Source organism: Sitodiplosis mosellana, unplaced genomic scaffold, assembly GCF_009176505.1.
Source record: "Sitodiplosis mosellana isolate CC-2019 unplaced genomic scaffold, AAFC_SMos_1.0 Smas_scaffold_1, whole genome shotgun sequence".
Lineage (NCBI taxonomy): Eukaryota > Metazoa > Arthropoda > Insecta > Diptera > Cecidomyiidae > Sitodiplosis > Sitodiplosis mosellana.
The window spans coordinates 11572414-11595459 of NW_022595244.1; the positions used below are offsets into that span (position 1 = coordinate 11572414).

The 23046-nt window shown below is 36.5% G+C and overlaps 4 protein-coding genes and 1 long non-coding RNA gene across 22 annotated transcripts; 3 read left to right on the forward strand and 2 right to left on the reverse strand.

The window, feature by feature from the left end:
* Positions 1-5314: 5314 nt before the first annotated feature.
* On the reverse strand, positions 5315-6732 carry LOC129578262 (PHD finger protein 7-like). Its single transcript, XM_055466553.1, has 3 exons — positions 6625-6732; positions 6364-6530; positions 5315-6094 (listed from the first exon to the last, which is right to left on the reverse strand). Exons 2-3 carry the CDS (start codon positions 6478-6480, stop codon positions 5537-5539), a joined length of 675 nt encoding a protein of 224 aa, XP_055322528.1. The 5' UTR covers positions 6481-6530; positions 6625-6732; the 3' UTR covers positions 5315-5536.
* A 28-nt stretch (positions 6733-6760) lies between these two features.
* LOC129578171 (CWF19-like protein 2 homolog) lies at positions 6761-9425 on the forward strand. Its single transcript, XM_055466346.1, has 4 exons — positions 6761-6969; positions 7055-8317; positions 8382-9098; positions 9231-9425. Exons 1-4 carry the CDS (start codon positions 6883-6885, stop codon positions 9354-9356), a joined length of 2193 nt encoding a protein of 730 aa, XP_055322321.1. The 5' UTR covers positions 6761-6882; the 3' UTR covers positions 9357-9425.
* A 96-nt stretch (positions 9426-9521) lies between these two features.
* On the forward strand, positions 9522-16948 carry LOC129578177 (serine/threonine-protein kinase PAK mbt). Of its 18 annotated transcripts, none has more exons than XM_055466492.1 (6): positions 9522-10430; positions 10688-10737; positions 11089-12560; positions 14173-14647; positions 14722-14842; positions 14914-16948. In XM_055466492.1, the coding sequence occupies exons 3-6, from the start codon at positions 11857-11859 to the stop codon at positions 15657-15659; spliced, it is 2046 nt and encodes a 681-aa protein (XP_055322467.1). In that variant the 5' UTR covers positions 9522-10430; positions 10688-10737; positions 11089-11856; the 3' UTR covers positions 15660-16948. The 18 variants fall into 18 exon arrangements, with proteins under 18 accessions (XP_055322467.1, XP_055322459.1, XP_055322486.1 ...); XM_055466484.1 differs by having other exon boundaries at positions 9530-10430; positions 10688-10867; XM_055466511.1 differs by having other exon boundaries at positions 9537-10430; positions 11328-12560.
* Positions 16949-17075: 127 nt separating this feature from the next.
* Positions 17076-21520, forward strand: LOC129578259 (lipase 3-like). The gene is made up of 7 exons (XM_055466538.1): positions 17076-18845; positions 18930-19180; positions 19245-19437; positions 19513-19705; positions 19806-19971; positions 20038-20175; positions 20267-21520. Exons 2-7 carry the CDS (start codon positions 18974-18976, stop codon positions 20615-20617), a joined length of 1248 nt encoding a protein of 415 aa, XP_055322513.1. The 5' UTR covers positions 17076-18845; positions 18930-18973; the 3' UTR covers positions 20618-21520.
* On the reverse strand, positions 21265-23046 carry LOC129578267 (uncharacterized). The gene is made up of 3 exons (XR_008689087.1): positions 22965-23046; positions 22701-22885; positions 21265-22609 (listed from the first exon to the last, which is right to left on the reverse strand). It is a non-coding gene; the product is annotated as an uncharacterized LOC129578267 (long non-coding RNA).

The following is a 23046-nucleotide window of genomic DNA, read 5'->3' on the forward strand; positions in this document are numbered from 1 at the left end:
TTCCACTAAAATGTTTCCTGTAACAAAATTACATTGGACCTTATGGGATGTTTCCAATCCATGTTTCTTAGTGTGACTGCACCCTAGGAATTCGATGTATTGGGTCAATTCGAAAGTTTCCGCCGTTTTTTTTGTCTAAAAATACATTTATTGCAAAATAAATTGAAAATGTACATTAACCAATGTATTCGCCATCGTTAGCTATGACTTCCCGCCATCTTTCTGGCAGCTTGTGGATTCCTCGCTTGAAGAAGTCCTCGTCTTTTGAGGTTATGTAGTCATCAACCCATTTTCGCACTTCTTCCTCATTTTGAAAGCGTACTTCAGACAGGGCAATCTGCATCGATCGAAATAGATAGTAGTCGCAAGGAGCAAGGTCTGGAGAGTACGCGGGCTGATCAAGCCGATCCCAACCGAGCTGCTCTACCTCATTTTTAACGATTGTTGCACGATGTGGCTTAGCGTTGTCATCGTGGAACAAAACTTTGTGGCTTTTTCGGGCTATAAATGGCCGTTTTTCATCCAATGCATGGGCCAAACTGGTCAATTAGCGTCGATAGCGTTCCTTATTAATCGTTTGATCAGGTTTTAGCAGCTCATAATACACGACTCCTTTCATATCCCACCAGATGCACAGCATAACCTTATCGCAATGAATATCTCGTTTTCGCTGGGATGGCGCCGGTTGGCCGGGATCAACATACGCTACTTCACGCTTGGGGTTTTCGTAATGAACCCACTTTTCATCGCCGGTAACAATCCGATACAAAAAACTGTTTCTTTTGTGCTCTGCAAGATGTTTTGTGCATATTGCGATTCGTGCTTGAAGTTGCTCTTCAGACAGTTGATGTGGAACCCATTTTCCCAGCTTCCGAATCTTTCCCATGGCGTGCAAATGTCTGAAAATGGTTGTTTGGCCGACGTTTAACTGCAATGCAAGTTCTTTTTGCGTTTGGGTTGGGTCTTCATCCAATAATGCTTGCAAATCGACATCTTCAATCGCTTCTGGCCGACCTGAACGTTCTTTGTCTTTCAAGTCAAAATCACCACTTTTGAATCGATGAAACCATTCTCTGCAGCTTCGTTCCGATGGAGCTTGCTCGCCATAAGTATCTCACAGCATTCGATGAGCTTCAGCGGCAGTTTTCTTCGAATCAAATAAGAAAAGAAGGGCCCCTCGAAAAAACACCTTATCACGATCCATTTTCAATCGATTCAAAAACAATGACGCAGAACGAAAAATGAATCTTTCTGCTCTGAGTTAGATTGCTAAATGTCACATCTACAAAATGCAATTGGATTCACTTGTCAAGCTACGCTCAGTTACAAGTGGCGACATTTAAATGTCAGCGGCGGAAACTTTCGAATTGACCCAATAATAGATCAATTTGGAAAGAGAATCAGCTCATTTATCGACTCGCATCGAGAAATTAGGGAGATGGACATAAGATTCCTAAGTGTACGATCGACATAATCACAATTCTCTTCGAAACAATGGATCAAGTTGAAAAAACATTTCAACTCAAAAATATAGAACTAAAACCAAGTCGGATTTTGGGATAGAGACAGGAACGCGAAAGTATGCGGCGAAATAAACGAATCCATGAACGAAAAAACTGCCTAGGATGAAGATTCCTAAGTGTGTGATCGACATAATCACAATTTTCTTCGAAATAATGGGTCAAGTTGAAAAAACATTTCAACTCAAAAATATAGAACTAAAACTGTAGCATATTCACTTACACTGTAATTTAGCTATTCGCAGTCACTCATACATGCGCACTCTCATCTGTACACAAACCTTATCATCTAAGCATTAATATATTGCCGATTTTTTTTATTTCATCTTGTCTGGAGTTTATTACTTTTTGAATGTTGCAGTTCTGATGCTCTTAATTTCACTTACTTGGATTCTTCAATCGTTTTCCAAAATGTATCGACACTCTGCGTATAAACTCAACGAACCGGACAAAAATCGAAATAATGTGGAAACTCATTATTCTCACGCAAGCTCATTGAGTAGAGCCATGATTATTTTTTTCAACAATGAAAATAGTTATTGCAGGCATTGATGTACTTTTTATAGATTTTTGATGCAGCTAATGCCGGTTTTCAACCCCTTGATTATGATTCAGCTCATTTGCAACATGCTATTTTTAGCCACTTCTGTTTTTCGATTATATCTAGTAAATGATCTTATACAATTCATAACAACTAATTTGTTATGCATCAGACAATCACTAAAAGATCTACTATTTTTACCTCTAGCAACATAAACACATTGACTTAGAGATGTATGTTTTCGGATTGTGTGTGTTGTCAGGCGTTTCAATCCTTTTCTTGTACTGTTACTTTGGAAAACTGTTCTCGGAAAGTTTTACAGACATGGCTGATTGGCTCTACGAAATCGATTGGCACGAATTTCTCATCAAGCTGCGGAAGTACATCATCCTCATGATGCAGAATGCGCAGAGATCGATTTACTATCGTGGATTTGGTATGATCACTCTGAATTCGGAAAAATTTTGCGAAGTGAATCTATCAAATTGATTTTCTAATTATTTTTCTAATCGATTTATTCGAATGAAGATTAATCACTAATCACAAATTATTTTTGTGATTGATCTTTTCAGCTTATTCAATGCGCCTATTCTTATTTTATAATCTTTATAACTCTTTCAACTAACAGGAACCATCAACTATGGTTGCGCGAGTTGAGCGAAACGGCATATGCCATAATGTAGGGCGTCGATAGACTAGCTTCACAGCACTCTCACTTTTTCCCCACCCGAACAACTTTTTTTCGCTACATCGATTTGAAAATTTCCATATATAGCCAAATTTTAATATTTTGACAACTTCAATTTTGGCCCATACTCGTCCCCTATTGGTTATATCGTTTCAATGTCTTCAGCAAAGATGTAGCCAAGAGTCCAAGTAACAAAATTTATGAACATTCTATACCTCAAAAATTGCATCTGACTAGGCTTATAGGGCAAAATGTCGAAAAAGGGCGATTTTTTTTCATTTTTTCGACCGTAACTCGTAAAAAATATCCATTTTTTGTTTTCTTTGTTCGGCATTATTGTAGCCAGCGTCAAACTAAACAACTCTTCTGAACACATTAACCCAAAAAAATCAAATCTAGCTCGCTTTTTTGGCTCAAAGTCACTTGTCGCTACCAAACGATATCTTCGAGCATTTTCGGAGTTCTATAATTTCTCAACTACTCGAAATAGAGCAATAGTTTCTGAAGCAACTTTTTAGTACTTCCCATGGGCTTTGCAGACTTTGTACTAAAAGTACTAAAAGAGTACTAAAATGTACTAAAAACTACTAAATCCTCTCAATGGTTCCTAGACACCTGTAGGTGATGCTACGTAGTACTAAATAGTACTAAAATTGACAGAATGGATCTGTTACAGACCCCAATGAACGTTACTCGCTGAATTATTTGGATAAACTTTAAAAATATTACAATTCAAACAGCTGACAAATCCATGAGATGTACGGGGCCAATCTTGAACTAAATACCGATTTTTCAGCGAGTAACGTTCATTGGGGTCTGTAACAGTTCCATTCTGTCAATTTTAGTACTATTTAGTACTACGTAGCATCACCTACAGGTGTCTAGGAACCATTGAGAGGATTTAGTAGTTTTTAGTACATTTTAGTACTCTTTTAGTACTTTTAGTACTAAGTCTGCAAAGCCCATGAGAAGTACTAAAAAGTTGCTTCAGAAACTATTGCTCTATTTCGAGTAGTTGAGAAGTTATAGAACTCCGAAAATGCTCGATGATATCGTTTGGTAGCGACAAGTGACTTTGAGCCAAAAAAGCGAGCTAGATTTGATTTTTTTGGGTTAATGTGTTCAGAAGAGTTGTTTAGTTTGACGCTGGCTACAATAATGCCGAACAAAGAAAACAAAAAATGGATATTTTTTACGAGTTATGGTCGAAAAAATGAAAAAAAATCGCCCTTTTTCGACATTTTGCCCTATAAGCCTAGTCAGATGCAATTTTTGAGGTATAGAATGTTCATAAATTTTGTTACTTGGACTCTTGGCTACATCTTTGCTGAAGACATTGAAACGATATAACCAATAGGGGACGAGTATGGGCCAAAATTGAAGTTGTCAAAATATTAAAATTTGGCTTTGGAAATTTTCAAATCGATGTAGCGAAAAAAAGTTGTTCGTGTGGGGAAAAAGTGAGAGTGCTGTGAAGCTAGTCTATCGACGCCCTACATTATGGCATATGCCGTTTCGCTCAACTCGCGCAACCATAGTTGATGGTTCCTTGTAAGTAAAAAAAACACATAATGTTTGAATCTTTTTGTTATTCCCAAATATTTGCACCACTTTGTTTCAACTTCCTTTATGTAACACATTGCACTCGGAAACAACACTAATTTCAAGCACTTTAATGACAATCACTTACTACAGCATAATTATAATTGTATTTTTGAAGGCAGAAACTCATCGTATCTGTTTATCAACATTTTAATTAGATATTGATTGTACATCAAAAGTTGTTCAAATATATAACTTATGAAATGTAATCAATCATTGATTTCCGGTCAGTTAAAGATTTTATTCAATGTAAACTTGAATGTACCTAATAACTTATTAGTAATAAGATAGGCACAAATTATTATTTCGTTTCGTCTGATATGATAAAATATCAAATTGTTGTCGTTGTATGTTGTAACAATGTTCGAAGATTCAATAAAAATAATTATTTTAATAATAAAATGTCCATCTACATCTCTCTTGCTTGTGTTTTCTCCGTTGTTGTGTCTTTGTATGTGCAATTGTGCAATCGTCCGATAGCTGCTATTTCAAAATATCTACAACTATTGCCTATAAATAGCAACTACTGGTAGCTCGAAATATAGCAGTATCCAAAATGAGATCTCTGAAAATATTGCCGCTTACATTTCCAATTTTTGGTAAAAGTCCAGTTCACTTGAAATTGAAAAGAATATCGATTTAAAAAAAATACACGCGCTAACAAGAAAAGACAACACGTTCAAATGGTTTTTGGTGTCAATATCATGCAATTAAGATACAATGCTGTGTACACGCGGAAATATTGTCCGGTATGTAAGTATGTGTCAATAATCAATCGGTTTGTTTATTCAGTTATGGTTTTGTCAAAATCTGCACCTTACCTTTTTGCATCTTTGATTTCAAAAGCAAATGATATACGCCCCAACTTTTATCATCAGATGATTGGATGATTATCCACCATACACTATTTAATTACCGATGTGAAGTGCTTTGCAGTCAATAGAAAAACGAAACAACAGTGGCTTCAATAAGAAAAGTATATGATTTTTTAATTCATTTCAGTGTAAGCGAAAACTTCATGTTTCCATGAAATTCAATTAGATTGCGGTTTCCATAGCAATATATAGAGCGAATATATGTGTAAAAATAAAATGAATATTCAAAATAGGTCATAGTATTATTCTTTTTACAAAGTTTCGAGCCCTATTTTATACAAATTTATTGGGCATAAAAGATTCTTTGGCTTTAGAGAGATCGTTCTTTTTCGGCGAGATTCTTCTTCTTCTCGTCCAGGTGAAGTGGATACAAAGCAGACCGCTTTGGAATAAAAACACCGCGTGTTTGCACAAAACGTTGAAAAGTGGCACGATCATCGCCCATTGCACCGCACGACGGACACTTCATGTTGTCACCCGAGAAGTGCGCTTGCTTCCGAATACAGCGGCGATGGTACCAGCCGTGGCGGCAGCATGATGGAATAAAATCAACTGGACTTCGGTTGTTTTCGTGTTCTGGCTGGCCGAAAGATTCCCAGCAGGCTTGGCATTCCCATGACGCGGGTGGTATTTCCAAAATACCATGATGTTCATCGCAATAAGCATCGTATGGTTCGACGTATTTCATCAGACAATGCTTTTTCTCGCCGCAGACCACATGGAATGCACGTTGACAATTCTTCGCCGAACAAAAAACAGTGGCATTTTTTTCGTTGCAAACGTAGCAAATCGACGTATCAAATTCTTTAAGCTGAATTTCACCATTTTCGATCACATCATCAATTCCCCTCGATTTTGTCAGGAGCAACTGTAAACGAAATCAAGAGCAAGAAAAAAGCAATTTTATTATCATGAATCATGATTCACAACACAATACAGAGTACAGAGTATACTATTCATCGTTCTCACTCTTTTGCACACTTAAAAACATTTGAAATTTATGTCGACACTCTTTTTGGCAAAGACTAACGGTATCATGTAAATATGACAATTTGTAAGTTTCGAAAATATTTCCATGACTTTGGTTTCATTCAATTCAATTAAAAGCTAAAACAACGTCAAATTCGAAGTACTTACCAAACAAAATTGATGTGCCTTGTAACCACGGATTGATTCCCATTTGCCATAAGCCAAATCATCGGTATCAGATTTTCGGCAAATGCAACAAATGTTTGCACCTGTTGACGCATCCATCGTTTGCCCAATGAATTATGTATGATTTCAAACAAATTCAATATTTTGCGCTGTCCAAATGATGAAGAAATGACTTTATTAGTATTTAAGCAAAAATATGAATGTATCTTCTACGTTTATTTTATATTTGTAAACCATACATACTTCAATTCGTCTCGTTCAGTATTTCAATTACGCCGCAGTATTCAAAAAGTTGTGTATTTCACAAGGTAATGGTTGCGCGCCGTTTTACGAACTGTCAAATGAGACACACATGTTTGATTTTTCCAATAGGGGCACTGACAGTAGCCGATGGTTTGACTTATGTTTGACTAATTGTCACATTTTCGGCTTCTACACACAACGTCAAAGCACAAGAATAAATTAAATTCATGCAACGAAAGTAAACGTATCACAATTACAATGTCGTTCATCGAATTTGAAAGTGGTTGGGAGAAGGATAAAGCGCGCCAAGAGCTCAGAGAAGTTCGAACTGAATTATTGAAGCGAGTAAGTGACAGAAAATAGTGTGTTCTACTATCAAAATTCAATATTGTCCCACAACGCAATTTATTTTGTTTGTTTTTTATTTCAGGCCGAAGAGAATGCAAAACGTCGAGATGAAAAAGAGCTACAGAAGAAATTCCGTGGTGATGATCAATGGATGTTGCCGTCGGTATCAAAGAGAATAGATGAACAAGCTGGCGAAAAATCTAGCAGCAGTAAAAAGAAGGACAAGAAATCGCAAAAATCGAAAAAATCAAAGAAGTCATCAAAAAAACACAAAAAAGAGAAAAAGAAGAGCAAAAAACGAAATTATTCGTCGTCAAGTGAATCGGATGACAGTTCAGAGGATGAGGAACGAGTTTCGAAGAGAAAGCGTAAACGAAAGCATTTTAGCGACGCCAGTTCGTCGAGTTCATCTGACAGTGAAAGTGAAGAGGACTCGTGGGTTGAAAAGGAGCAAAATGATGACAAAAACAAAAAAGACGCTGAGCCAAAGAAAAACGATGAAGTACCATTGCAACGTGAGGATTGGCTCAGTGGATTCAGTGGATTTACCAAGAGCAAAGAGCCAAAAGAATCGAAAAAAGAAGAGCGAAAAGGTATCGACGCCTATGAACCCGGTAAGAGTGTACGTGAATTGAATCCGTATTGGAAAGACGGTGGCGATGGTTTGCCGAAAGCGTTTGCAAAACCAAACTATGACTCAGATGATGATCAACCAGACGTGAGACGTTCGTATCAATCGAAGCCAATTGGTAGAGAACGGCAATCAAATTGGAAAAAGAAAACTGAACCACAAACCCAACCGTCGACATCAGTTTCCAAAGAGTATAGTGCACCGAAAAGGGAGTCTCGAAGAAAAAGTTCACCAAGTTCGTCATCATCAGCAAGCAGATCACCTTCACCCGCACCAAAGTCAAGTGAACCAAGCAGCAACGCATTAGCATGCCGAGACGACTTTCTAACTGATCAGCAAATGAATGAATTGGGAGCGAAACTGGTAAAAGCAGAAATTATGGGCAATGATGAACTTGCCCAGCAACTAAAAGAAAAACTGGATAGAGCGCGAAAATTCCGAACGGAGCATAAAAACGAAGTATTGGCCAAATCGTTCGAGCGTCGCGCTGGTGTTGGAGCCAAAAGTAGGAAAGATAAAGAAGATTCTGTGGTGTTATCAACGACAAATAGTAAAGGTTTGAGTCGACCGGTGGTGAAATCACAAGATGATAGCGACTTATGGGGCGGTCGAGCCGGACGCAAGGCAAAAAAACAAAAACCGGTTGAAACACACGCAGGTGGCGAACGAGTACGGTACTTTGCCGATGACGATAGATATGACATTAAACAAATGGTGAGTTTTGATTTACCTCTCTTTGATTTCTTCCTTTTCATGCGGACTGTTCGTTTCTTTTCAGTTCGAATCGGAGAAATTCACATCAGCCGCCGATCAAGATATGCAATTTGCAAATATTGCCGGTAAACACAAGAATCCAAACGATGATTTGGAGGATATCTTTGCGGACAAGGTGCGTAAAAATATCAACGAAAATGATGTGGATAGAAAGGAACGGGATCGTGCCATTCGTGAGCATCAAGAGATGGAACGTACACTCGATACATGCGACAAATGCTTCGATTCGGCTAAATTAGAAAAGCAGCTAATTGTTTTCCTAGGGAAGAATGCATATTTGTCATTACCATGGCATGAAGGCTTGACCACGGGTCACTGTCTCATTGCACCATTGGCGCATGTGTCATGCTCAACGCAACTGGAAGATGATGTTTGGCAAGAGATACGCGAATTGATGACTGCATTGAATCGAATGTTCAGCTCTCGCAAACAAGACGTGATATTCTTTGAAACAGCACGCTATTTACATCGAAGACCGCACATGGTTATCCATTGTGTGCCCAGTGCTGAGTTTGAAATGGCACCGTTTTACTTTAAGAAGGCCATTCAGGAGTCAGAAGCCGAATGGGCCACAAATAAACAGTTGGTCAGTCTAAAAGATCGCGATGTTCGCCGATCAATCCCAAAAGGATTGCCATACTTTTGGGTGAATTTCGGTATGGAAAGCGGTTTTGCGCACGTAATCGAAGATCAAGATCAGTTCCCAAGTAATTTTGCTCAGGTAAATGATTCTTTTCTATATTTTTCGTAGTTCAAAAGCAAATTTTACGTGTTTTGAAGTTGTTTCTCGAATAATTTCAAAGTGGAATCTAAAAACGGTTCATTCTCATAAGCAATTTTATTTCCGTTTCAGGAAATAATCGGTGGAATATTGAATTTGGACGCTAGATTATGGAGACGACCCCGTAAAATTCACAATCCAATACCGAAAGTGAAGCAATTTGCCGATTGGTGGAAACTATTTGATCCGACGCGATAAGAAAACAAAAATTTGTAATTATTTTGAAAGAATAAAAAAGTTGTAAAAACAATCGTAATAAAAACAAAACAGGCATTGCATATTCAAAGTCCAACAGACATCTCAATTTGACTTGGATGCACCGAACCAGCATGAAGTTGGTTTTTGGTGTGTTTTGTATTTTGTGACAGATTGTCTATTAGCAGAAGAGCTGAGACCATTTCACAACGACGACGACAACGACACGGAGAGTAACCACGATAAAAACGCTACATACCTTCTCAGGTACACATTGTTACCGCTGTAAGCGCTGAACGAATGTAAAAAAAACGATACAACGAATTTTCAACACATACAAGAGCACAAATACACGCGTATCCATTCTCTCTCTCACGCCGAAAGTGATCACACGGCAACAGTGTGTAGTGGTTGTGTCTAATTCAATATTTCGTTGTTCTTTCTCTGCATTCTCAGTTCGTAGTCGCCGCTTTCGATGTCGGACGTACACGTACATAAATTAAAAATGGTGATTTGAAGTGTGTGCATCGCAGGTCTCTTTTTTTGCGTGGTTATTATTTTTTTTCCGTTCAACTTTTGTTTTTGTGTTGAATCCGATCAGACCACGACTATTTTTTTTTCGGTTCACTTTTCCATTTGTATTGATCGATTGTTTATTTCGCATTCGAAACTGGATCGGTGGCTGTTTATTTATTCGAAAATGCGAGAGAGACGAATATCGTTTTCTTAGTTCTGAATGTGATTTTTTAATGTAAACAAAGTAAAAGCGAAACGACGACGACGAAACGAAGAGAACGAAACAAAAAAAAACTGATCATAGCATTTTAATTGACAAACAACGACGGAGGCCGTATTTTGGTTGGCTTTCAAGTGAAACAGAAAAACAAACAACGAATTTGATTGCAGTGAATGAATGCAAATGCTAGAGTTTAATGAATTGAAGACAATTACAGATCATAAATTCGGTTGGTAGCTTCTACCAAAGAGAGTACAACAACGACGTCGACGACGACGACGACAACAACGACGACAGCAGCAGCAAACAAGCAAGCAGGCACATAGTGACGAGTCGTATTGGTATGTGGTTTGTTTGTCAAGCAGCAAGATTCTTCGAACGTGCATATTATTTATTAGCAACCGTATTCTTTTGTATTCTGAATACGTATTTCGGTGTGTTCGTGCGCTAATTCCGTTTTTTCTTTCGGTGTTTCGATACATTATTTCCGATGGAATTTCTGTAAATTTGAATGAAATTGAACAAAATGAGCAAGCGCTAGTTTCATCGCGTACTGAATACGATATATATTCAAATGGTTTTTTTTTCTTTAATCTAGAAATACATATAAAAACAACGGTACGGAAATATTTCATGGTTGAAGCCTATGTAAGTGAATGCACCAATAACAGAATAGCAAAAAAAAACCATAGAAATTCAAACAAATAATAAAAACGCAAGTGGAGAGCAGAAAAAAAAACGAAGTTAAATAAAATGTAATTGGAAACTCACATACTCGGTGAGTCGCTCTTTGGACTGTTTGATCGAAACGTTAGCCAAGTATAATACTTGCAATTCGTTGTTAATGGTAGTTTTGTTTCTTCTCTCGTATGTTTGCCATTTGCCAGTGAATCGTCGTATATTACGCATTGCTTCGATTAAGTTACGACTGGACATCGGAAACAGACAGAAAAAAAACAAAACACAACTGTATCATATAAAATTATATCATTTTTTTAGTTGTCGTTTATTTCGCATGACACCATCCAAAACAAGGGAAAATTTGGTCCAGAAAGTGCTTTTTTTTGCCGATCTCTGTACAGTGAAACAGACCAAAGCAATGTGAAACAAAAGTTTAATTCAACATTCCTTTGTTCCGAGTGCATTTTACATGTTTTGCGAATTACATGAAACAAAGAAAAAACTACACAACAAACAAGTGATATCGCCATTTAATCTGTTGATCTACTAAATTCCAGCTGGTACATGCGTTATATTGTTATATGCTTGAATTTACTTTTCACATTGAACAGAGGACAGAAAAAAAATAGCAACGATCTGAAAACAATCAATACAAGTGAATAACAAAATACTCAACATAAAGAGTAATGAAAGAAAAGAAAAACAGAGTCATTACAACAACTAAGTGATGGAATGTGAAAAAAGAAATATGTGTCGATAATTGCCGTACGACTCTCACCCCGAGAAAGTATCAGATTGTAATAAAGTCGCTTATATTCACAATAATATACAAATTGTATGTGAAACTTACGCATCACAGAGAAGAAGAAGTAAAAAATCATCGCTGAGAAAGGGAAATAAACACGACACACATCTGTCTATCTATATTGATGAGATCGTTTGTGTGAACCGAAACCAGACAAATCGTTCGCAACAAATAAAGTGAAACGCCATTCAGATAGCTGCAAATCGATAAAAGCAAAACATACACTCTCTCTCTCTCTTTCTCTCTCTCTCGTCTTCGGCTCGGCAAACAAGCGCAACAAAATGTTTTCGAAGAAGAAGAAAAAGCCACAGATATCGATGCCAAGCAATTTTGAACATCGTGTTCACACGGGTTTCGATAAACGTGAAGGTAGATATGTTGGTCTTCCATTGCAATGGGCATCGATCGTTGGCAATAATCAGATATTGAAGTCAACGAATCGACCTCTGCCACTCGTCGACCCATCGGAAATCACACAAACCGAAATTTTGGATTTGAAAACAATTGTACGCCCACATTTTCACAAGCCAAATGCAAGCATGGACGATACTGTTTCAATGAAATCAACACTCAGCAACAGTACGGCGACAGCTGTGGCCGCAGCAAATGGCGGCATTCAATTGCCGAAAACATCACATGTGGCACGATCAAATTCATTGCGCAGCTCAAGCCCGCCTCGTGTACAACGACGATCGGCAAATGTGCCACCATCTGTGCCCGAAGAACCCTCACAAATTCCAATGTCAAATATGCAATCGAATACAAATCCACAGATGCAACCATATCACAATGCATCGGCAAATATGCAGCCACAAGTCAATTATGTGACTAAACCTCCGCATCCAATGCAAATGAATCAACAACAACAACAGCAACAGTACAACAATGGCATGAACGCTGCTGATATGAAAGGTTTTAACGGCAACGGTATGACTCAAAACCCAATATCAGTGCACACCGAATTTCCACCAGCCGCACCCTACAGGTAAGACTCACATATTTAAAATTTGCAAAAAAACAAACAAACAAACTCATTATCGCAGTGGATATGTGTCTATTTATTTTGAATTCATCGCATGAGCTAGATAGATTGGTCGTTTTATTTTAATCCGCCGATAATCTAATTAATTCGCATGGCACCTGATGAATGATTTGGTACCCGTTTGATATTGATCATCACAGAGCGGTCAACTTTGATGTTTTGCATGAATTTGATTTTTAGCGCAAAGATAATGTTCAACATAAATTGTTGATTGCTAATGAGGAACAGAATGAAAACAAAAAATAAATACGAGATAACGACAGAAAGTTGATCTTTATTGTGCCGGCTACGATGACAACGTCGAAAAAAACCGTTTATCTATTTTATTTTTGTCATTTTGTATGGGATTTATATTTTTCGTAATTTCTCATTCATGTTCTTCTGTTTTTATTTTGTACGTGTGTATGTGTTACTTTCTGATTGTCGTTCTTCTGAGCAAACACGAAGTTTTCAGATTATCACATACAATTTAACATTGTACTTTACGTATTTCGTTGTTGTTGTTGTCTTCGTTGTTGCTTTTTTCGTGTGTGCTTGTCTCAATTTCATGTACCTTTTTTTTTACTGTTCGGCCCAAGAGCAGAACGTCTCCTCAAATTAGAATAATTGCATTGGCATCAACTGACGACAACGATATGCTTGATGATTTTTCGGTTGGGCTGTCAGAATCGTGATTTGCTCATTCTGTTTTTTTTTTTCCGTCGTCATTCTTCTACCGTTCTTTATATTACTCGATTAAAGTAGGGACCGGCACAGAAGTAAATTTCACAAAAGAATTGTTGGTGTTGTTGGTGTTGTTGCTGCTTTTTATGACTCACACACCAAACGGTTGCCGATTGAACGTTCTTTATGTCATTCGCTTGTTGTATATATTCGACGGTCGAAATGAAAACGGTGTTTTCCTTCGTTTTTTTGTGTGCTATGTGTGTGTGTGCGTTGTACATGATGCAGATAATGTCGTGCAATTGGTACCTACAGTACATAAATCCAATTTAATTAAATGGAATATTTCTGAAGAAAGTAGAAAGAATTAGCTTGTCGTTTTTTTTCTTCATTCGCTTTCCGAAAAAGAGCATGCTCGCTGCTTTTTCAATGAGGCACAATCATTGTTGATAATAACAAAACACTTCAATTGAAAAGGTGGTTGACTTATTTCTGTGCGCTGTGCACAATATGTGAAATGAGCCTATCAATTTTTTTTTCTGCTTCGTCTTCTTCTTTTTCTGTCATATTAACGAAGTAAATTAATTGGAGCATCTCGCGGAACCAGTTTTCGGTTCAGTAAACTTTTTCGCTTGTTTCCGATCACCATTTATTGATTTCAATTTGAAGCTACGCCATTTGGCGTTCGCATTATTGTTTGATTTGTTTTGGCACAACTCATTTGTCGACGGGGAGGACTTAGTTTCCAATTCTTGGTCACAGTTTATTCGATTGCTTGTAACAAATCGTAACTTTCGACATATGTACTACCCACAAAGTATTTTATTGTTTGAAGAAAATCGAAATAGGCATTTCATGACGAATTTCTCTTTCTTTTTTTTCTTCTTAATAGACCACAGCAAACATCACCGATGGGCGCCATGCAGGCCAACAATATCGCTCAACGTCCCAATTATCCGTTGCCGCAGTCGGTGCAAAATCAAATGGGACAAGGTCCAGTGCCACATCATCATCACGGCCATCAAATGATGAACTATCAACACACTCAATACGTTCCAAATAAGCCACAGCCAGCCCCACCAGTACAACATCAAATGCAGAATCCGCAAATGACCATTCAGCAACAGCAACAGCAACAACAATTACAACAACAGCAGCAGTCGAGGGCATCAAGCTCAAGCGGTGGTACTAGTACTGGTGCAAACCAGAATTATGTTCAGAATCAAAATCAAAATCCGAATCAAAATGCAAATGTGTTCAACAACAATGTAAATAGCCAAAATAACAGTACTAACAACAATGGCACCGCCAGCAACAACAATTCCAACAATAACATGAAACAAGAGCAACGATTGACACACGAACAGGTATGGGTTCATATTCAAATTCAAGCCAAGTTAAATGCAAAATTAACATAATGTTTGTAATTTATTCGCAACAGTTTCGCGCTGCACTTCAGATGGTCGTTTCAGCCGGTGATCCACGTGAAGATCTGGAGAATTTCATGAAAATTGGCGAAGGTTCTACTGGAACTGTATGCATTGCAACATACAAATCAACTGGTAAATTCATTGAAATAATTTTCAAATTGATGTCATTCTAACCAACATGTTTTTTTTTCTATTCGAAACAGGTCGCCAGGTTGCTGTCAAGAAAATGGATTTGCGCAAGCAACAACGTCGTGAGTTGCTCTTCAATGAAGTTGTCATTATGCGCGACTATCATCATCCGAACATAGTCGAAACATATAGCAGTTTTCTGGTCAACGATGAACTCTGGGTGGTTATGGAGTATTTAGAGGGTGGAGCACTAACCGATATCGTCACACATTCACGAATGGATGAGGAACAAATTGCCACCGTTTGCAAGCAATGTTTGAAAGCTTTGGCTTATCTTCATTCGCAAGGTGTGATCCATCGTGACATCAAATCAGATTCAATATTATTGGCGGCTGATGGTCGAGTTAAACTCTCCGATTTCGGCTTCTGTGCTCAAGTGTCGCAAGAATTGCCGAAACGTAAGTCACTTGTGGGCACACCGTATTGGATGAGTCCAGAAGTAATCAGCCGATTACCATATGGACCCGAGGTGGATATTTGGTCGCTCGGCATTATGGTCATTGAGATGGTCGATGGAGAGCCACCGTTCTTTAATGAGCCACCACTTCAAGCGATGCGCCGCATTCGAGACACAAAACCACCAAACTTGAAAAACGTTCACAAAGTGTCGCAACGACTGCAGAGTTTCCTCGATCGAATGCTCGTCCGGGATCCAGCCGTTCGTGCAACTGCCGCTGAATTGCTCACACATCCATTCTTGCGCCAAGCTGGACCACCTTCGTTGCTTGTTCCATTGATGCGCAACTCAAGACAGCACTAAATACAATACACAGTTCAACGCTTTCCCAGAAATTTATTCATTTTATTCGACTCGGAGATAAGGATGTATATTTTGAGAGAATGTAAAATTAATTCCAAGGTCAAAGAGAAAAATGATGGCAACTGAATTTCTCGATCCAATGGGATCCAGTAAATAATCGGCGCGTCATTATCAACACACATCCCAATGGAAATTCGAAAGATTTATTTTGTTATTAATTTTTCGGATGGTTGGTTAGGGAAACATCTATGAAATGATGAAAGACAAATGAAATGATGATGCAACATATTAGATAGGGTCATTCCAGTTTAAAGCTTAGTTCAAATTCCGGCAGCAACCCAACTGATTGTAAATATATATTAAATTGATCATTTTTCTTTTATGATTATTATTATCAATATTTCATATTGCAAATAAGCTTCCAATAGGGTCTTTCCTCGAAAATACAATGATAGCTACAATTAGTATATGTAAACGAATGAAATATAACCGCAGAAGCGCCAGGGACTAGACATTTTTAATGGATTTTAACCATGTTTCATTTCTTATTCAGTTTTTATTCCATTTTTATGATGATTCCATTGTTTTTAGATGCGCAATCATTCCATTTTATTCAATTGAGGTTTTTTTCTCTTTAAATACAAGATTGAAATTGATCTTGTTTAAATCGAATAGCTGGTGTCCATTGAATTGATTATATACTGAGAGAAGCGCGACAATATTAATGACGAATAAATTGAAAAAACAAATACTCACAAAACCTAACAAAAACGAAAAGAACATGACCAAAGCCATAAAACACATACACACAGTATAAAATAAAAGTTATTTAGCCTTTCGCTTTGCAACGATTTCAATTGGAATGCATTTTGAATTATTATCATTGTAATGATTTTTTTCAATTGAAATCATATGTGAAGTTGGAACGAAGGAAAAAAAAAACGTCCGCAACAATGAAACCTAATCCGACTTATTCGTCAACTGAAAGTATTGACTTTTAAATAATGTTTTTTTATGATTTTTTTAGCAATTCGCTTTTTATCCAATTGTAAGCCTTAATATTTAAGCGGCCTTATGTAACAAAATGAGAGATTTTTGCCTAGAATAAAATCAAATATTAGCCTAAATTAGACAAACGCGTTTGGTGGCGATGCGCCATGCAACAACAATTTTTTTTCCTGCAACAACACGTCTTAATCTTTAAGAAACTTGGAAATTGCATTTTATATTGTTTCCCAATTTTCTTTTTAGTTTTAAAGCGATAAATAAAGATGGAAACTATATTAAAATTATCCTCTTTTGAACTTTTGGCATTCTTCAGCAATTTTTATCCTTAAAAACCTTCATTAACGATAGATTATGGGTGAAAAATCGTTTTTTTTTTTCTCATTCGTCTTTGTCGTTTTGTATCGTCTGTTCGAACTCACAATGTCTATGGAACGATGTGATATGTGGCGCAACTAGGTGATGGCCGCAGAAGTTTTGTCAAAATTCATGCACAACCAACTTGACATTCAGTTACATAGTTCAGCTAACCCATAGTACATCCATCCATGGGCTAGGTGCGCCACCAGCGTGAAAAAATATGACAGTATATGATTAATACACAGCACATTGTGAGTTCGGTCTGTTTTGTGCATTTCAATCCAAACACATGCAATACACACATTTGCTTCGTATGTAAAATTCAACTACGAGCAAAGATTTTTTGTCCTCAATACTGTTATCAATTGAATAAAAAAAACGGCGTGCTTTTTCTTATTCCGTTTATTTTAAAACACTTTTAAAAATTGAATGCTCCCTTTTCACCTTGAATGCTCCCTATCAAAATTAATCTCCCCGCCGTCATCGTTCTCTGGCGTGATTTTTTCATATTACTTTCACTGTCAGTATTTACGATTCTGTTATCTGGGGAAGTCGTTAAAAATATTTCGAAGAAAGCAAAAATTACGCACTTCGGTGAAAGGTTCATAGTGACGTCATTCATATTAACTAAATAAAACATGTGTGCTAGGATGTTGTTTATATGTATGATGTTTGGTATTTGGATTATCGCGGGCATACACTACTAAAACTAAATGCTCTGTACGCAATATAATAGTGTATTCCCGTGTGCAAAGATTATACCAACTTCATTCAACACACAAAGACGTTTGACTCCGCACTGAATACTTCGACTGAAAACCAATCATAGTCAGCTCGGCTCATATATGAGTATATGACTATAGTCACAGTTTTTTTTAGCACTACATGAAATGTAGAGCTACTTATCTGCTCTTTTTTGTTATCTTAATACTTTTTGACTACTGAAACAAATTATGGTGAATTTGAATTTTATGCTCATATTTTTTATTCAATTCAAACTAGTGGCAGTAACGACAAATAAGTGCATAGTATCATGAAACGCTAATCAAATTTTTATTATCAAATGTTGTTTAAAAATTACATAAATTTTTCGTTTAGTATTTCTCTGAGTTTTGAACAGAATTAAAGTGACTTTCGATTCTATGCTCATATTGTTTATTCCAAGATCGCTTACTAAACGAAGAAAAACGACGCGTAGAGGCGTCTTGGCGTCTTACGTCAAATCTTTCCCATCTATTTGTATACGAAGAAAGCGACCTTGTTTATTCAATTTAAACCAGAGGCAGTGTCTTTCAAAAAAGAAATTAAACCAAGATCTTGTAATTCATTATTGAGATAACCGAGAAAATCTTTTTTCTGTACCTACTTTGTTGTAAATATATATCCTTCGTACTATGCTTTTAATCCATAGTGTTATCAAAAGGGACGACTTTTAATAATATATTACTGCAAAGTTACTTCGATGAAATACATTTCATGTAGTGCGCAAAAAAGTAGTTTGTTGTGAAACAACAAAATAGAATAAGTAAATAAAATCTCAGGAACGCAGAGTGGAGCGAAGCGAAGCTCTGCGGTCTTGTTATCACATGGGTCTGTTTACTTATTGTATGTTGTTTACATTGAACGGTGTTCAGCTATATTATACACTTGAACTGGTTACAATGAACTGACGCTCGTTTTATTTCGCCAACATTAATACTTATGCAATGCAAGAAAACAACGCATTCGTCTTTTGACTTTACTCTCTCATGGAACGGTTAGACTGGAATTTATATAATTGACGCACCATCTATCGTCAAAACTTTTTTTTGGAAATAAACGGTTTGCGGCACTTTGACATAGATTATTATTAAAGTGGTTAACGTATTATAGCAGTCAATGAACATATATCATATTATTTTTCAGATTCGTTGCTAAGTTGAGTTGGAGTTTTTTGAGCAGTGAAAAAAATGGCTTTTGTGAATTCAAAGCAATTTGTTGTGTGCTGCTTCATTGTGGCGCTGGGTGTTCAATTTGAATGGAGCATATGGACGGAGATCGCGATCAAGATTAATCGTTTTGCTTCTAGACTACTACATATAATTGCACATCCATACGCTGAGTTGGTCGCGATTATACACAGCCCTTTAACAAAAGAGCTTTGCAATAAGGGCACGGTATTGAAAGATATACTTTTTTTAAAATATCCAGAATAAATATTTCAAAATATCATAAACACAGGATCAACTTATAGAATATTATGGATACAAATCGGAGGTGCACAATATAACAACGAAGGATGGTTATATTTTAACAGTGTTCCGTTGCAATTCGAAGAAAGCAGTTGTGGGTCGCAAAAAGGCTGTGATATTGCAGCATGGCATTTTAGCTTCATCGGATGACTTTACCGTAAACATCCCGAGCCAAGCATTGGGTGAGTTATAGACGAAGTATTTAATGAAGTTATTTCATGGATTAATTTGAATTTCGTTTTTTGTATCATGTTTAGCATACGTACTCTCTGATGTTGGCTACGATGTCTGGATGCCAAATACACGTGGATCCTTTTATTCAGAGCATCACGTTAAATGGGATACAAACAATCCGCAATATTGGAATTTTTCATTGTACGAAATTGCCATCTACGATTATCCAGCGATTATTGACTTTGTTCGCGAAGAAACAGGCAATTCGAAAGTGTTGTAAATAAAAAAATAAATCCTAATGCTCAAATTATTGATGGATTATAATTTATTTGTCTTCCTTGAATTGTAGCTAATCATCTAAATACTTTAATTCCAGTATCGTTGGTCACTCACAGGGCACTACCACTTTGATGGCTTTGCTAGCCGAGCTACCTGAATATAATCAATATATAGCTGCGGCAAGTCTCATGGCACCCGTTGGCTATTTAAACAATTCGGGATACATTTTACAAACGCTGAGTAAAATTAGCCCGCTATTAAAAGTGTGTACAAAATCGGTTTTGCTAAACATTCAATTCGACTTATAAGAATCTTTTTCACATTTCCAGCTGTTCAAATATACGGAATTCCTGCCAAGAACGGGTTTAAATTCCTTATTCAAAACATTTTGTACGCTTGATATAACCAACATGTGTGGTCTTTTCATCGATCATTTTTACGGTCAGAGTCACAACCAGAGGAATGAGGTAAGTTAATCTGGAATTCTTCTAAGAATGTTTCTCACTTGTTTTTTTTTTCTACCAATAACGTGGTTTCTTTTTCATCAAATTCCAACAGAGTATGATGATTCCGTTCCTCTGCAAGGTACCGAGTGGCGCATCAACTATGCAAATTATACATTTTGGTCAGTTGGTGAATTATGGATTTTTCGGCAAATATATGGACAGCTCGGACATTCCTGCCGACTTTGACCTCTCCCGAATTAATGTACCAATCAGTCTTCATTATTCACCAATCGATAAATTTACCAATCCAACCGATGTGAATCGATTGATCACTAAACTTGACCACACTGTGCAATTCGTACAAAGGGTTGATACACATGGTCACATGGATTTTGTGTGGGGCAAGTATGCGGTCACTGTAGTTTACTCGAAAATTTTAGAGTTTTTTGCGAAATATCAATAATTAATATTTATGACGAAACTAGATTAACCGATTAGAGTACTTGTAAAAGGAACAAAACACTTCACGTTCCAAATTGAAACATTCAATATCAATAAAAAATCAATTGCATTTACTCGATTTGGAAGCTTCATCATCTGACACATTGCTGCTTCTTGTAGTCAGCTGTTTTTCGTTAATCGAAAATAAATTTAATTTCCATTTTATTTGAGTCAATGTCAAACACGATGAGATATTGAAAAATCTACTCCGTTCGCTTCAAAAATCACGTCAAATACATTCACTTGCGCTTGTTTAAATTGAACTTTCACCGTTGCGCAATTGCATGATAAGATACAGCGAATCCATTAGCGTGATTCTATTACCGACAAAATAATCAACAAAACGATTTGGTTGTATTTCAAAAATGAATATCGCGATAACTTCATCACATACAGTCTACTGAATGATATTACTCGCTACTTGTTAAGTCTCCGTTTGCTTTATACTATTAGCAGTGTATATAGTCCACTGTGATTCACATTGTTTTACAAATAAGTTAATGCCGTTATAGAACCTCATCGTTGTCATGTGTACCTTGAAATTATTTAGCAGGTAAACTTAAATGTGACAGTGTAAAAAATATGACAGAATTTAAAGACAGTTACCAATGTTTTTAGAATATATGATTTTTCTTTCTTTTTTTCAAGTATAAATTGACCCAATTTTGATTTCGCACTAACTTACATTAATTGAAATTCGTAATTTATTGAATTGTTGCCATGTATTGTAATGTTTATTTTTTTTTTAAATGGCACTATTTTATGAATGTTTTGTTTGAAAAGTTTAATTTAATGATAATAGAATTTCGAATCTGTGAATTAAATGTATCAAACTCGTTTGTAATGATTACTAAAAATACTCCGACATATTTTGTTATTTTATTTTAAAAGTCTTCTGAATTGATTACTGTGAATTTACACGAGGTGTTCACGTGAACTGAATTGAATTTAAATCAGACAGATTAATATTATGGCTGTTCCAACTAAAAGTTAATTTTTCATGTTATTTGGTTTTGGGAGAGTAAAAATGAGAAACATAATCATGTCACCATATTTCAGCACTCCTTGACATTTGAGTTTCTTTTCAACTTATCCATGGAAAATATTCTATAGACCTGAAAATCATTGTACAGTTATATATTTAAAATATCTGAATACAAAAAAGAAATACAGCAAACAATCCAGACATTCAAAGAACAATAATGTAATTATGACCTTATTATTAAACACTTTATGTAATTTTTTTTATTTAGTAAAAAGGAAACAAATTATTTTGAATGTAAATGGAGGAATACTTCATGAGAGAAGAAAAATGGTGAATTGTTGTTTTTTTATGTTAATGGAATAATGGAAAATATGTTTTTAATCAAAAGTTTTTATAAAAAGTTGAAAATGAATTTTTTTTTATAATTTTGAAAGTCAACTGTATTTTATTCTTTGATTATTATAAACGTAGAGATCTTCACTGCATCTACTTCGGTACTTTAAAATCCAATTCGGAGCGAACGAAGCCGTTATACAAACATACGAGTGTGCACATGTCATTGCACCACTTATTCCGGCCGTATTCATTGAGCAAACTAACGACAAATTCCGCATAGCTGGTTGATTCAAAGCACTCCAGTTCTTGCGAACGGAACGCCGAATAGTGTGCGCCCTATGCTGCAAGAATAGTCTCTTTCGACTTTTCAGCAGCCACTGACACGACGTAGAACTAAGTTCTATAATGGTAATATCATTTGTATTTTTCTCTTAAAACTAATCTTAAGTGATATTCGTTGCTGTCATCATCCAACATCATCTTTGTTCACTCGCACTCGTCGTTGTAGTCGCTGTAGTTGTCACTGTGATCGCTCTCCGAAGATGATACTACTGATGCACCACTATTACTGTCACAATGGTAGTCTTCGGTGAAACTATCAAATTTACCAAGATAACAGGCAGCCAATGTTGTCTTGTGTTATATGGAGTGGAAAATAATAAAAATAAAATGAATATATATTTGAATAATTGAATAGTGTTTTTTTTTTTTCTAAATTAATTACCGGTTTTGGTTGTAGTCCACTGGCATTTGGATTGTTACGACGATGTTTGGTGCGATGATAATTTTTGGTGGCACGTCTTCTTGCTTCATCCAATTCCAATTTTCGTCTTTTAGTTCGATTGTTTTGTCTTGGTGCCGGTTCAGTGAAATTTGCAGGCCGTGACACATCATATGTGTCGCAATAAACTGTATGTGTAAATAAAAATATGGGAAAACAATTCATCAAAAGCGCAATTACACCGTAACAGTAAGTAATACTACTTACACAGTGTTCGAATGTTGATTGAAGCATTGATGTCACGATTTAATGATCTTGATGCAACCGCATCTAACGCATAAGCGCCGTT

Excerpts from the sequence above, each read along its gene's own strand:
- LOC129578262 (XM_055466553.1), bottom strand. The coding sequence starts at position 6,480 with ATGGATGCGTCAACAGGTGCAAACATTTGTTGCATTTGCCGAAAATCT. Across the intron at positions 6,095-6,363 it reads AGGCACATCAATTTTGTTTG|TTGCTCCTGACAAAATCGAG; the intron begins GTAAGTACTTCG and ends TTTCGTTTACAG.
- LOC129578171 (XM_055466346.1), top strand. The coding sequence starts at position 6,883 with ATGTCGTTCATCGAATTTGAAAGTGGTTGGGAGAAGGATAAAGCGCGC. Across the intron at positions 8,318-8,381 it reads GATATGACATTAAACAAATG|TTCGAATCGGAGAAATTCAC; the intron begins GTGAGTTTTGAT and ends GTTTCTTTTCAG. Across the intron at positions 9,099-9,230 it reads TCCCAAGTAATTTTGCTCAG|GAAATAATCGGTGGAATATT; the intron begins GTAAATGATTCT and ends TTTCCGTTTCAG.
- LOC129578259 (XM_055466538.1), top strand. The coding sequence starts at position 18,974 with ATGGCTTTTGTGAATTCAAAGCAATTTGTTGTGTGCTGCTTCATTGTG. Across the intron at positions 19,181-19,244 it reads AGCTTTGCAATAAGGGCACG|GATCAACTTATAGAATATTA; the intron begins GTATTGAAAGAT and ends TCATAAACACAG. Across the intron at positions 19,438-19,512 it reads CATCCCGAGCCAAGCATTGG|CATACGTACTCTCTGATGTT; the intron begins GTGAGTTATAGA and ends TATCATGTTTAG.
- LOC129578177 (XM_055466492.1), top strand. The coding sequence starts at position 11,857 with ATGTTTTCGAAGAAGAAGAAAAAGCCACAGATATCGATGCCAAGCAAT. Across the intron at positions 12,561-14,172 it reads CCACCAGCCGCACCCTACAG|ACCACAGCAAACATCACCGA; the intron begins GTAAGACTCACA and ends TCTTCTTAATAG. Across the intron at positions 14,648-14,721 it reads AACGATTGACACACGAACAG|TTTCGCGCTGCACTTCAGAT; the intron begins GTATGGGTTCAT and ends TATTCGCAACAG.